This window comes from Chrysemys picta, chromosome 11 (genome assembly GCF_011386835.1).
Source record: "Chrysemys picta bellii isolate R12L10 chromosome 11, ASM1138683v2, whole genome shotgun sequence".
Classification (NCBI taxonomy): domain Eukaryota; kingdom Metazoa; phylum Chordata; order Testudines; family Emydidae; genus Chrysemys; species Chrysemys picta.
Window position 1 is genome coordinate 6,904,184 of NC_088801.1, and position 15,787 is coordinate 6,919,970.

The following is a 15,787-nucleotide window of genomic DNA, read 5'->3' on the forward strand; positions in this document are numbered from 1 at the left end:
CCGTCTCCCAAATAAGCATGTGTCTATATGATAAAGACCATTGCTAACATGCTTATTCTGACTAGATACAGTCCCCATGAAGAGCCCTTCTACGCTTAAGATTAGTCTGTTCAGGAGCATGGGTCATCACCACAGAGGTGACTGTGTGTTAGGAGCGACAGTAGGTCACGTGGATGAAAGGGCAGTCGTGAGCCACAGAATTCCATCTTCCTGCAAGAAGAGAATCTGTTTCTTACAGGAATTCAGATCTAAATTCACAAAGGTATTTAGCTGCCTAAACCATAGGGTTTAGGCCTAATGCCTATTGAAAACCAGATGCCTGGCAACCCCTCTCCTGGGGTCAGGCAGCTTAGGCACCTGAGGGTTTTTTTGGGTTTTTTTTTTTTTTTGCAGGAATGAGTTAGGTAGCTGCATTGCTGACCAGAAAACAGCAGGAGGGAGAGGTGGTGCCGCCACCCACCTTGTAATGTTTAGCGCAGTGGTTAGAGCGCTCACCTAGGATGTGGGAAACCCAGACCCCAAGCCCCCACCCGCCCCCCTCTGCCAGGTCGGGAGCAAGGATCTGAACAGGAGTCTCCTACCTCTCAGGAGAGTGCTCTAATCACTAATCTTTGGGATAGTCTGATATGGTGCTCCGTCAGTCTGTACCACTGTGGATCAAGAGTGATTGGAGCAAGGGGACTGAAACTGGGGTCTCCCACTTCAGGTGGGTATCCAGCCACCAGACTAGAGAGTCCTTTTCACATTCATTCTCTCTAGCTCACTAAGTATGTATCATCCACAGTGGAACAGTCACTGGGCCAGCAAGAGAGAGAATGACTCTGTATTCCAGTAGTTAAAGGACACACCTGGGAGGTGGGAGACCCAGGGTTCAGCCTCAGGCCCCCTGCTCCAACCACTCTCTCATTCAGTTTGTGAATCGCTCTGGGGCTTAAGTGGGAGATAGGCATCTGGATGCATAGAGTGAGGCAGCAGTGTAGAAGCAGAGACAGAGGTATGGAGGGAACATTTACCCGACAACATAGGCACTAAGTAAGCTTAGTGACCCACAGGGTTTGGCGGGAGTTTTGTGGATCGCAGTGGAGCCAAAACTGGGACTCGGATGCCTAAACCCTAGAATTGGGCATCTGTGGGTTTAGGCAGCTAAATACCTTCGTGAATCTAGACCTGAATTCTTATAAGAAACAGATTCTCTTCTCGCAGGAAGATGGAATTCTGTGGCTCAGGACTGTCTTTTCATCCACTCAACCTACTGTGGCTCCTAACACAGTCACCTCCCTGATAATGACCCATGCTCCTAAACAGACTAATCTTAGGCGTAGAAGGGCTCTTCATGGGGACTGCATCTAGTCAGAATAAGCACATTAGCACGGGTCTTTGTCATATAGACACATACTTATTTGGGAGATGGGCCAAACACAGACCTAAATATCAGAATTTCACCCTATATACTTAACTCTTTCTTTAAAACACACGGCCTTTCTGAACATCACTTATGATTATGCAGTGTTGTAGCCATGTTGGTCCCAGGATATTAAAGAGACAAGACAGGTGAGGGAATATCTTTTATTGGACCAACTTCTGTTGGTGAGAGAGACAGGCTTTTGAGCTGACACAGGGCTCTAAGCTCAAAGTCTCTCTCACCAAGAGAAGCTCGTCCAATAAAAGATATTGTCTCACCCACCTTGTATCGCTTATGATTGACATACCATAAGAGGCACTTTCAGTAAAACATAGAAATCTTTACATTAGCTAAAAAAGGCAGATTTTTCTGATTTAAGCATATGTGGTGTCTGTCATGTCAAAGTCCTTAATAAGAATTAGCTTCATAACACCCCCGCATCTTTATACTCACTTTAGAGACGGGTTGAGAGAGAGACAGAGAGGATAAGTGCTTCACCCAAACTCAAAGCGGTAGAGCCAAAAAACCAGAACCCAGGAGTCCTGCCTCTTTGTCCCCTGCCTAATACCAGTGCATAAAACTATATCCCTTGATCCAAACTTTTTTTTTTTTAAATACTCTGCATCTTTCTGGAATATAGCTGTATTAAGGATGACCTGTCCTGAAGATCTCCAGATAACGGCCTTGTTTGTTTATTCACTTTTATTCCTTTTTAATTCAAAAGAGGGCAGGCAGGACAGAAAGTTTCGTATTCTGTCCCAGATTGGTCACATCTCTTTCAACACCATTTTTTTTTCTCTCTCTGTTAAAACGTAATGGCACCGTAACCTCTACATTCAATGGGGAGGCCGGTCAATTCAAAGGTGGGCCAAATGATGGAACCCTTACTAATGCAATGGATGCAAATGATGGAAGCCTTAGTAATGCAAACAGCCCACTAAGTTCAACGGGGCTGCTCGTAAATACAGGAGCTCACTGGAAGAGTTCCTCAGTGAGACCTATATTGGGCTCCCAAGTTAAGCAGGGTTGTAGTTATTTAAGGAGCAAAGATGGATTTGGCATACGAAGCTGTGATGGTGAGAGTAGGAAGCCTAGCTATGTAGCAGCGGAAGAGGTATTGGTTGTATACCCCGTTGGCTGATGGGAGTCAATCTCTTTCATCCATATTGGTTTGTTTACTGTTTTCTTCTCTCTCATGTTCACTTGTGCCCCACAGCAGTCCTCTCCTACGACAGACTGCACACCAACACAGCACGTGTTGCCCCTCATCGCCGGGACAAGAGCCTGCGATTCCAGCTCCTAACTCCCTGCCACACAACGCAGAGGAGAAAAGGCCTTTCAAAGCTCAGTCCCTGCACGGTGAAATCTATTTGAAACAGCCTACCTCCGAAATAGTAGCTGTTCCCAGAATAGATCTGCGAGAGGGTGGTTGCGTGAGCAGCTGCGGCGACGTCGTTATCCAGAGTCAGGGTGATGCGATGCCTTCTGGCGTTTATGTTAACTGAATGCCAGAGCCCGTCATGGAGATTGCTGCCTGGAAGACAAATGCGGAGGGTAAAGGAGAAGAGGGGAGGAGGAGGTGGTGGTGTTCACAAGCCTCCTTCATGTTCAGTCTCCTACTGCGTGGGGAATAATGAAACAGCCTGGCTGGGAATGCAAAGAGCAGGCTGCAGGAAGTAACCAGTTGAGCTGATGATTTGATGCTTCTCTGCTCAGTCCATTACCTCTGGAAGTGCTTTGGAATAGAACAAAAAGTGGAGAGATTTTCAAGACCTTCTTAAAGGATTTAGGAGAACAAGACTCACTGGCTTTCAAAGGGACTTGTGTTCCTAAACCCCTTTGGCACTTTGGAAAATCCCCCCCCCCCCCCAAATAAGGTTTAATAAAGTTAAAAGATCATCTGGCTATACGGAGGCCAATGTGCATTGTGTTTGATGACAGTGCTCCTTGGAAGCCAAGAGTACCACTCTGCACAGCCACTTCTATAGGGAACATTCCTGGGGGATATTGCTAAGTGTGTCTTCTCTCTTTTGCACACCTGTGCAAGGCTGAGGACAAGCTGACCCTTTGCTTCTTTACTCTGTGAATCCATGTCAGAATTATGACCCTTCAAATGTTGTAACATGTAAGAATCCCAGGTCATCTATCCTGACAGTCTGACAGGTCACTGGACAGGATTCTGACTGCACTTACACCAGCGTAAATCAGAATTTAACTGCGATCAATGGAGGCGTGCCAGCGTAAAACCGGTGCAAGCAAGATCAGAATTGGACTTCTGATATTTACTCTTGCTAATGGGATTCTCACATTAACATTGCTTTTTGGAGGAAGTGAAAAGGATTTTAGTGATAAGTAGAGGCATGTTAACAACTGAAAACTAAATGCAAAAACTGTGTGGGGGAAATCACTTAATTAGGAGCCAGGAAATGAGACTATTTCCATAAAAGCTTTTGATACAGCATGCACATTTTCCAAGGAAAAATTGACCAATTTTCCAGGAAAAATGGACCAATTTTCAACCAAGAATAGGACTATTTTAAAGTGAAAAATGTTGTTAAGGTCTGAAAATTGTTCAAGAGAAGATAGGTCAAATTGGGGGTGGAAATGGGTCTATTTGTGAACAAAAATGCCTTTGCAGGAAGATGTGGACATTTGCAATTTTCCCATGTTTCATGTAAATGTAGCCATGTCACTGATATTTTGCGCTATCTCAGATTAATGATTTCACAACCACATAAACAAGCAAAATAATTTGACTTTCTCCCACCTTCACAAACAACTTCATTGCAAGGATGAAATCTCTGTGTTCAACCTTTACTTGGGGGCAACCTGGGACTTTAGCCAGCTTCTTGAAGAGTGTCTGTGCAGAGCTGTACATCCTGAACACCAGGGTTCTATCTGACCAACTCTTCCCTGTTAAAGGTTATCAAACGAAGATTTTTGCTCCCTTTAAGAACCAGGGATTTGTCCAGGTCCAGTTTCTATCCGGCATATTTTAATGTTGCTGATCATTTTATTTACTACTACTTTTTGGCTAATGGATTTGTTGTTTGTTTGTTTGTTTTTAATTTCTAATCTACCAGCGCACTCTTCATTTGCCTTGGGAAGTCTGAGTTCAGATCCCAAGTGAAAATGAATTTGCCACATCTCCTACAAGTCCCAGTTTCTTCACAATTCTAATGACGGGAACACTCTAGGTCATGCCCGGGAGGCATCCACAGTGCTATAATGGGAAGCCAGCATGAAACCTGCCCAGACTGTGCTTGGATCTACCACAGAGAGAGAACAGGCCTATTAGTTAGCCACAGGAGTCATTACAGAGTTTTTCCATACATTCTATTTTAAGAGTATTTTTTTCCATTTTTGGCCCTACTAAAGTCTGCTTTGTGCCATTCCAGCTGTGTAAAGTAGCCTCAGAGCTGGCTTAAGTGGCCAACTAGGTTCCCCTGGCACTAAGGAATCCTCCATGCGGTTGATCAAGCACTGCAACCCCTGCACCACCCCCACCTGGCAGCTCCCAATGAGGGGGTGTGTTGGGGTATGGCCCAGGGAAAGGGGTATGGCCCAGGGAAAGGGGCATGGCTCTGGGAGTCATTGCAATCAAGCACAAACTGAGAGGAGCCATAGGGTTTTCCTAAATTGTGGCAGGGGTCGAACTGACCCCAACTGGCTCCAGTATTGTTGGGGTCCCGGAGGGAGGGATAGAGGTGGATTAGAGCCAGTTTTACCCAGTCCTCTCGGGTCCTTTGGGAAATGGAGTTCAATCAAACTCAAGCCTGTCATTTTTAATAGCTCAAAGGCTGGGATTTTCACTACTTCTCTATGGAGGAATGGAAGTTAGTCAGTCTGGTTTTCTACAGAAAATTTAGGCTGACTGTAAAGAAAATTGTTGTTCAGCAGATTCAGGCCAGAGCTACCCAGATCCAAGCTTCCTTGGTTCAGGCCCAGCATTAACGTAGACAGTCCTGCTATTATTGCTCCAAAGATAAGGTTCAGTTTGATAACAAAAAAACAAGATCAGACCTTCCCTCAGGTGGTTGTTCTCCCGTCAATATGGCTGGCCCCAGAGATTAGAAACAGGCACAGGAAAGAGGAGCCAATGAAAGTACCTGCACTGATCTCCATGGAGTTTTCTGCCACTTTCTGTATGACAAGTGTCAACCTGCCAATGTGAAGGTAAAGCAGGAGAACTCCGGAATCTTCAGACAGCTCCGTGGACAGAAGCAGCCCGTCTTTGTTCCACGTTCGAAACTGGAAGCTGACGGACAGCCCATCAATCTGGGGGGTGCCAGGTAAAAGCAAATAGCTGCTGCTGGAGCTGACAAAGGTGATGGGAACAATTGGTGGTTCTGAGCAGGAAAAAGTCACGTTGCCCTAAAAAACAATAAGAAGCAAACATGCAGGCTGGTTTTTTTTTTTTTTTTCTCATTTGGAGACCTGCCAGCTGCTCTAAACACATACCCTGAAAGCCGGCCTTGATTTGGGGATTATTTTGCTCTCCCACAGGAGTTCTAAACATTGTACATTTAGTTCATCTGCATAGGTTGACGCCAGCAAGTTTCTTGCTGAGACGCAATTACGGACCTGATCCTGTTTCAGCTTAGCGCAAGAATGGATGTTTTGCCATTGACCAAACTGGGAATAGGCTCAAACTCTTTTGTCTACCAGATCAGTTGTTCCAGAGATTATACATATGGTGGTTTCTGTACATTTAGATAGTAGAATTTGTGTTGGGGCAGTGGGTGGGAAACCTCACCATGTATTTTTTTCTTATTTTACATGTATATCTACCACGCCATAAAAAATAATGATCCCTTGGATTTATTTAGCACCTCCCAATATGAAAGACTTCAAAGGGGACAGAAAACTGCTGCGTCATTTTGTTGTGTACTGTTAAACAGCCATCATGTCTCACCCCAGAGCACCTGCACTTCAGCAGTAGTGGGTGAAATTGTTCCTCTAATGTGCTTTGTGATCACCGTGGATGAAGAGCACTACCCTAAACGTCATTCTAATTGCAAGTTTTTCCCACCACTAAAATGCAGCCACCTCGGGGCTGAAAGGTATTAGCCTTTATGAACTAGTAAAGTTACAAACTAGTTTGTTAGGATGACTAATTTATTACATTAAAATTACAGGAAACATGTATGTAGGCAGAATGTAAGCACCCAAAGTGGAACGTGGCCAATGTTCTTAGACCAATCTCTAGGACATAGTCTCATTACTCCACAAAGCAATGTAGAAATGAATCCTTGGATGATCCCATTCTGATTAATAATGGTTATGAAGGATGGCACAGGGCACTCTTACCCACATCCTTCCCATTGTTGCCTATACAGAAACAATTTCTGGGAAGTTATTACAATGCTGCATGCACAACAAAATGATGACAGCCAAGTTAAAAATCAAACACATTTTCAATGGTATACTTAGGTTGTTTAGTACCTTACCCTGCCAGCACTCTCACTGAAGTCAGGGGGACTACTTGAGAAGCTAGGTACTGACCTACTGGAGTAGTTCCATTCTAGACATTATCTCAGATCTAATTGCAGCCGGTAGGAGAAGATACCCTATTGTTTTTTTTCGGCCATATTCCATGCTGATTATCTAGCCAGGCCATTCGAGTCAGATAACAAAAACGTAACAATTAATGAGGCCAAAACATATTTACAGAATCACATTTCTTCAAATCTAGAAAATTGCTGCAACCAGATTGCGTGGAACCAAGAAGCTTTGTCAAATATGGACTGAAATCTGATAAACCCATTCAAGTGAAATGCTTTCTCCACGGTACAGCCTCTCAGAGCTGATATCTCATTCTAACAGGATAATTATAATGAACAATACATGACTGATGTGTAGCAACTTGTATGGGGCTTGGAGAATCCCTTCTTGAAATGACAAGACAGGTAATAGAACTATACCCTATCATTTTCAAGACCCTTTCTAGTCTTTATTTTACAATGGAAATTAATAAAGTGCCAGAAAGATAATTAATATCTTACTGGATGAAATAAACTCTTGATGGATTATTTTTTTCTAGGTGATGAACAGTTTGTACTAAAACAAGCAATGGGGAAAAAAAACAGAGGGTATGTCCTGTCAGAATAAAGATTTAGGTGTTCTTATCCGAAAAAATATCCAAATTTATCTAAGCCTCAATCACCCGGGAGCTGGGATGGAAATTTTCCCATAACCTTTTAAAAGTTTCTAGTATATCTTGGTTTCATCTAAGTAGGAGATACCAGAAGGACTACTTTTCTTGGGGTATTTCTACTTCTGGCCTCCGCCAAAACCATAAGGCACAAAAATATATGAAAATTACATGAACAAATAGGTAAAGCTGATTGGACTCATGCCAAGAAAAACTGAAAATTAGCTCAACATTTTCATATTTTTATAGTCAAAATTAAAAATGCAGAAAAAATTGTCATTGAAATTTTTACATTGAAAATATTTCAACTCATTCTACAAAAACAATTAGTCGAACTTTCATGGACCACTAAAAACATACAGAGGCTTGAGTTCAGAGAGAATGTTCATTGCCGTTCATATTTTTTCTGAGCCTACACCCCCATCTCTCATTAGAAGAAGTGAGCCATTTGCTTCATGAGCAGCAAGCGGGGTGCTAATCTTTACATGGCACAACATGGCTAAATGAAGCTAGAGTTTAGATCCGGTTTTGTCTCCAAATTCTTTGCAACCGTTACTAACTGGCTGAAATGCACCCAGAATAAACCAAGTGTTTCACAGTGCACAGCAAAATTTCAGAATGGGCCAAATTAACTTTTGGTATAAGCCAGCGTAGCTCCATGAATGTCAGTGTAGTTACCTCCACTAATAGATCTGCCCTGATAGATTTAGAAAGTGAAGTATACGTCATCTGATTGAATTTATATCCAGGATTTTAAGTACGCAGAATGTAATTTACCTGAGTTCGAATTTGGTCAGGATATTGGAGTAAATGTCCCCATATGTGAAAAATATATGGTGGGATCTTATGTGCTTCAAGCACACTTTTCTGTCTCATCTGAAAGTCAGCACAACACCTCTTAGCAGCAGGCTAAGGTAAGAGTTCAGTATGTACCCAGATGAAATTCAGTTACTTACTGAATTACCAGTACCGATTGGTTTTGATTGGTCTCCCATCCACATACTCATCTAGACCAAGCCTCCTTAATGTCATACAGCTGACCAGATTCAAATGTTAAAAGGACCTGCCTACAGCTAGCTGCAAAGAATACTATGTGAATTATACTATGTGGAATACTTCATCTACTGAAGTTGGAAAGCTTTGCAAAATAAAAGGGGTTAAATGTGCAATGAATATTATCCACAAAAGTTATTCCACTGGCTCTAGTCAAAAGCAAACAATTCCCTATAAACCTACATTTCATCAGACCCAGTTGGCTGCAGTTTGGGAATCTCTCGAGTGCATACAAGACTTTCAGCAAACAGTTGATTTTACAAATTAACCCAGTTTAACTGAAAAGTAAATGTTCATTGGCAGGGAAATAGGACAAGAGGAGTCTAGTCTCTAGAGAGAGAAGGGGGATCCGTTCTGTACAGCTGCTAGAAACACCAGCTAACTATCATCAGGCAGTTGAGAATTCCATTGAATCCGATGTCTCCAAACTGATTAACTGTGCCTTTAATAAGTAATGAAATCTATTCAAAAGGGCTCTTACTGCTATTACAAGTGGAACTCTCTAAATCTACAGAATAAAATGGAGATGTTTAAATATTTCCTAGGCAAATGTTGTTCTGACCCTCACCTCTCAGAGCAGTGTTCTATCACTCTCTATATTGGCAGGAGAGACATAGCGGGGTGAGTGTGTCCTACTTTGGGAAAGATGTTGATTGAACAGTTGAAATCATAGCAGAAAACAGCACTTTAGTGTTCAAGGAAGAGACGAAATATTTTTCTAAGAGACCCAACTTGAGGATACTGTTGCCATATAGTTGATTGGGATACAAATGTGATACCACACAGAGGACCAGATGATTCTGAAGGCTATGACCCTAATCCAAAGCCAACTGGCCTCTTTCCAATGACTTCTCAGGGCTTTGAATCAAACCCTAGAAGAATAGACATGAATGAACCATTCAGCATTTTTTTTTTTTTTGGCTTTACCTAGTCCTAGCTGTTTTTGAAGAAACAGGGGAAACTGCTACAGTCGCAGTAGGATGAGGCAGATGGCCAGATGAACCGATGCTGATACATCAGAACAGTCACCTGAACAAGAACCCTCTATGTTTAGCCTACCAAAGAGATGCAGACCAAGCCCATAGCGTGAATAGGGAGAGCAAAGAATATTTCTGAGCTCTCACTTCCCCTGAAGGAACAGGGGATCTTTATTCTGTTCATTAGCCACTTTGGGGACAGTATCCAATAAAGCAGAGATATGTTTTATCTAGGGAGAGTTACAGGGAGAGGTCAGATGGCTGGTTAGTGGACAGAGCTGAGATTACCCGAGCATAAGCGATGGCCTCATGCGTATTAACAAGAGAGTAGAGGAGGGTCATGCTGGCTTTATTTATTTATTTAGAGATTGGGTCCCTACAAGGAAAAGTATCATTTAACCAAAATAAAGCATTCAATAGACTAAAGTATTTTCCCTGTGGGACTCCGGGGGATTATATGCTTGGCTAAACAGCTCTGAGTTTTCTTTATCTCAGTCTCCTGAGCTTTTAGGTCACAGGCCAACATTGTAACAAAAGATTTTACAGCCTTTGCACTTGCAGTAACTGAACATTATCGCTCCATAATAGGCGGCCGTAGCTGAGACTCGGCTGCAAATGACAGGAGCAGCTATAAAGCTAATTTGAAAAATTATAAATCATTCCTTCTGGGGACGGACCCCAAGCAAGGGAGGGAGGCACAGCAAGAAAAAAAAATTAAACAAATCTATAGATCACTCAATAGTCTCCTTCCTTTGACGAGGGAGAGCAAGGCTAAAGCCAGCAATTCACCTTACTGAGGAGTGAACATAACGGATGAGTTAGCTGAAATTTGCGAATTATCACAACCCTGGCTTGTGCTTTATGTCAATCCAGGGTAAACTTGTCTGTGGTTTATTAGATTTTATTCTCTGGAACAAAACATAATAGCAAGGAGATTTTTTTTTTTTATTATTGATACTCAGCAATATCCACTTTAAAATAGAAAAGTGCCTGCAAAGCAATTCTGATCAACTTTTTTTATTAGTTTCTTCATTGAATTTGTTTTCCCCTTTAAACTCTGTGAGTTACAATATGATAAGGCCAAAGGGGACTGACTAATGGCTTAAACCAGGGGTCGGCAACCTTTCAGAAGTGGTGTGCCGAGTCTTCATTTATTCACTCTAATTTAAGGTTTCGCATGCCCGTCATACATTTTAATGTTTTTAGAAGGTCTCTTTCTATAAGTTTATAATATATAACTCAACTATGGTTGTATGAAAAGTAAATAAGGTTTTTAAAATGTTTAAGAAGCTTCATTTAAAATTAAATTAAAATGCAGAGCCCCCCGACCAGTGGCCAGGACCCGGGCAGTGTGAGGGCTACTGAAAATCATCTCGCGGGTTGCCTACCCCGACTTAAACCATGGGACTGAATAGCTCAGATTCCAGCTCCTAACTCTGGTTGAGTAAATTCAACCCTCCTTCCTACACTATGTATATATATAGGGTACTATGTAGATTACTGATTACGCATAATTTGGAGGAGACTTTAAAACACAGGGTCATTTAATCAGAATGGGGGGTTGCTTTGACATCCTTAACTGCTTGAATATCATGGTAATAACTAATAATTTCATGGTATCTAGCCATAAAGGGCAGCAGGTGACGTCTCTACTGAAAGCTTGTAACTTATTGCTACTCTTAATCATTGTGAGATGTGTATATTGTAATGTTTAAGGAATAACATAACTATACGTTCTTGGAATGAAATTGAGTCACCAGGAAATTATGTGTCTCACTGTTGTGACCCCCTTCACCTGGCTAATTATGTAATGCCTTGTGCTATTGTCCATCATTGCAACAATCTTGACAAATCAATGGAAAACCATCAAAGGTAAACTATAAATATTGAAACCACTTGGAAGGGAAAAGGAATGATATGACAGTAATGATATATCTGTGATGATATATCATTACTGTCATATCATTCCTTTTATGATATATCTGTGAATAAAGACCCCCCCCCCCCCCAAAAAAAAAAGATTCAGTATAGCACAGGGTGGAGAAAGACACTCTACATCCAGTCACTGAAGAGGTATCTTGATGTGTAAGGATGTTTTATGACAGACCGGGTTCTGGCTCCCTGGGGCCAGCAAATACTGCAAAAGACTGAACTTGGGAGTGACAATCTACTTTATTCGCTAGGAAAGGTGACTATTAATAAGCGTAAGCCCTAGTTTGCATGTTATGATTTTGTTGTTAATGTAACCATCTGTTTCCATCACACACACTGGTTTCTATTTGAATCTCTGCGCTTTTTTAAAATAAATTTCCTTTTGCTTTACTATAACCGGATTCAAGTTGTGTGTGTGATTCAGGAGCAGTGCTCTAAGGTAAAACTGGTAAGCTGGGGATCTCTGATCCTTGGGGAATGGAGGAGCTGGGATTTCAGTGATCGGGGCCAGATAACCACAGGGGGACACTTTGAAGGGAGTCAGCGACTAGCTGCATCTATTGTCAACCAACAGGGCTGGTACAGCCCAGAGAGTGCTTGACTGGCTGACTTGCTGCTTGTGATAGGGAGCTCACACCCAGCTGGGCACACAAGACTCCCTCACACTGGAGGAGGGTGGCAACAAGTTGAATCACAGCCCTGGGGTGCCCTGAGAAACGTCAGTGTCGTAGCCAGCAGGATCTCTACCCCATCTGCTAGCTAACCAAAGGCCATGCTCCCAGCACTTATAAAGAGCTAATGAGACATTAAAGTGTAAGACGGTTGGAAACAGGAAAAAAAGGTTATTGTTTCAGAGTTGCAATCCAGAGTCTAGGAACTATAGCTGTAAGGGACTCAGCCTCATTCTGAACCTGCTAGTGGAAATTCTGAAAATTCTAGTGGAAAACCAAAGTGAACTGGACTCGGCCTAGCTATCCATCACCGGGGGTCTTGTGGTAGGCCAGGATGCAATTTCAGCATTTTCCCCCTATAGTCCCACCCATCTCTGCAGAAGTTATGGTGCACTCTGGAAAATTGAGAGCTGGGAAAGCATTGTGGTGATCCACGTCTGTTTTCTCTCAGTGGTTCCAACAAATTTTTCCTCGGTGTACAAGTAACAAAAATGTGTTGTTTTCCAACTCTCTGACCTATAAGCGCTACTTGGGATCTTTAGAAATGACTGGCCTGATTTTGAGACGTAATAATGAACACTTATCATAGTGCTTAGGCAGAAGGAGACATGAGTATAGACAAGCAGATTCTTCTCAAGATGATAGTGCCTCAAATCAACTTAACAGAATAGCATGTTTGGAAAGGAATGAATTATTAGTTTACATTCTCCTGTCACTAGGCATTTCTCCTCACTCGTTGATGCTGGCAATTGGTTATTTCCCCCGGGAGCACAGTGATGCATTTGTGTGTCACCACATCCCTCACTATGCTGAATTGTCATTCCCAGATTCAGCATGGCAAGCTGACATAGAATTTCAAGCACACGAGTGCTGACTACACCTGTTTACAACAGGAAACGGAAAAGCCTGACACTTTCCTCTCAGATCGCAAAGAGACTAGGGGTTCTCTCTGCTATTTAAAAAATACATCAATAAATTTATTAACCTGGGGAATGGGGAGGGGAACATTCCCTATTTTAAGTGAACAGGAACAATAGCACAGTGTCAAGAAACTCAAGAACTGTCTTTTCTTCTTTCCTACTCCCAATCTACTTCCCCGCCATGTTCTACTCAAGGTCTCTTTCACACAGGTATGAAAGTCTGGGTGATCTCACTAAAGGCTAAACTGTAGGCCAAAAGCCTAAGGGTACATCTATACTTACCTCCGGGTTCGGGGGTAAGCATTCAATCTTCTGGGATCGATTTATCATGTCTTGTCTAGACGCGATAAATCAATCCCGGAAGTGCTCAACGTTGACGACGGTACTCCTGCTCCGCGAGAGGAGTACACGGAGTCAACGGGGGAGCCTGCCTGCTGCATGTGGACCCCCAGTAAGTACTTTGTAGTTCGAACTAAGGTACTTCAACTTCAGCTACGTTATTCACATAGCTGAAGTTGCATATCTTAGTTCGAACTGGGGGCTTAGTGTGGCCCAGTCCTAAGACTAGGCAGATATGGGGTAGAACGAGGAGGCCAGATGCTCTGTTGTGTCCAACTTCTGATGGATGCAGCAGAGATGAGGGCTGGTTACAGCTTCCTGACCCACTGTCGGCCCTCTAATCTGTACTAGCTAGATATGGTGCCTTAGTGACCATCCACGAGCTGGGGAGTGCCAGAGTGCATCAATCTGTGGAACTCTTTGCCAGAGCATGTTGTGAAGGCCAAGATTATAACTGGGTTAAAAAAAGAACTAGGTAAATTCATGGAGGATAGGTCCATCAATGGAGATTAGCCAGGATGGGCAGGGATGGTGTCCCTAGCCTCTGCTTGCCAGAAGCTGGGAATGGGCAACAGGGGATGGCTCAATTGATGATTACCTGTTCTGTTCATTCCCTATGGGGCACCTGGCATTGGCCATTGTCGGAAGACAGGATACTGGGCTAGATGGACCTTTGGTCTGGCCCAGAACGGCCGTTCTTATGTTCTTATCATCATGCTCTGTCCATAGCCCCCCACCAAGTGGGTCAAGAACTGATGGGAGGCTTGCATAGGAGCTAGCTTTACACCAGCTGTGGACTCCCCAAAGTTGGCCAGTCTCTACTCCCTTTCCACTGCCTGGGCAACATAAAAGGAGTCGGGCAGTGCATAAAATCTGCCCCAGCAGCTACAATTAGGCTCTCTGAGGCTAGGCCTACACTGGGGGTGGGGGGGATCGATTTAAGATACGCACATTCAGCTACGGGAATAGCGTAGCTGAATTCGACGTATCCGATCCGACTTACCCCGTTGTGAGGACGGCAGCAAATCGACCGCCGCGGCTCCTCCGTCGACGGCGCTTACTCCTACCTGGGCTGGTGGAGTACGTGCGTCGATTCGGGGATCGATTGTCATGTCCCGACGAGACGCGATAATTCGATCCCCGAGAGATCGATTTCTACCCGCTGATCCAGGTGGGTAGTGAAGACAAGCCCTAAGAGACTGGGTGATTTATTTTAAGTGTTTGTAAAAGCCACACAGGGACACTTGGTGAACATGAGATTTCATCCCAAAGTGGTGGTGGTGGTACTGATGGTTATGGAAGTTTGACAACATTTTCCAACCCAAACCACTGAATAGTTAAGAGAGGGAATGCGGGGACTCTATATGACAGTCATCAAGGTCAAGGTTTGAAGAGGAAAATCTACCAGAATGGAAAGAAAAAGCTCCCCGGAGAGAAGGCAGATAGTCACTAACATTGCATGGGATGACCAAGAAGAATGGTTACAGGTTGAACAGGGAAATCTAAAGGCAAATTCCAGTTCAGAAGAGACATATTGCCTCGTTGTCTCAAGGCCTTTCCCGAAGGACATTTATTGCAAGTCCAGTGACTACAAATGAGTTGCAGAAAAGGACAAGTGCAATGATAATAAAATGCACCATCCAAGCGTACTGTCTAAATGGAGGGTCTATATTGCCAGTCTGCATTTTCTGTCCTTTGCACTAGGTGTAGACATTTTGGGGGCCATTCCTCTGATCAAGCAGGATTTTATTTTTTCACCAAGAGGTCTGTGCTTTTGGAGTTGAAGTGTCGTCATTCTTCCCAGCTCAAAGACTCCAAAAAAGACCCACATTGTGACCAAAAAAAAAAAACATATTTAATACCTGGATAAAACATACTAATGTGTGTCTTTTGAAACTTAGGGCTGAATCACTCACAAGTTCATTTCAAAGTCAACGTTTTGCCTCAGCGTTTGGCCCTATTTTTACAAATGTATGCGGTAAGTTCTCCAAGGAAATACTATTGTCCAACATTCCAAAGACATGCAGCATAAGTAAATCACTCAAGAGATAAAAACAATCACAATGGTATTTTTTTTTTAAACCCTGAACACGAAAGTAGAGTGTACCGTTCTCTTTCCTCATGAAGTTAAAGGTCCCTCAGTTTGTTCCTGGAACATGTAAATTCATGAGACACTTCCTACAACAGGTCTAATGTTTCTAATCTGTTTATTTCTTTTACTGTTCCTTACTCTTTTGGATAAGATAAATAGAGCTAGTTGAAATGTTTCACATTTTGAAATTTCAGTGAAATTGTGACTTTCAAGATAAAAACAAACAAAAAAACCCCCAGAAAAACAT

At 42.9% G+C, this 15,787-nt stretch overlaps 1 protein-coding gene across 6 annotated transcripts in view; it reads right to left on the reverse strand.

The window, feature by feature from the left end:
* Positions 1 to 15,787, reverse strand: part of CNTNAP5 (contactin associated protein family member 5) — a 413,059-nt gene that overhangs the window by 180,485 nt on the left and 216,787 nt on the right. For all 6 annotated transcript variants that reach the window (XM_005279758.5, XM_042843050.2, XM_008167765.4 and 3 more), the window contains 2 exons: positions 5,512 to 5,776; positions 2,787 to 2,936 (listed from right to left, as the gene is read on the reverse strand). In XM_005279758.5, the coding sequence (XP_005279815.2) occupies positions 2,787 to 2,936; positions 5,512 to 5,776 (415 nt within the window). The remainder of the gene's footprint in view (positions 1 to 2,786; positions 2,937 to 5,511; positions 5,777 to 15,787) is intronic.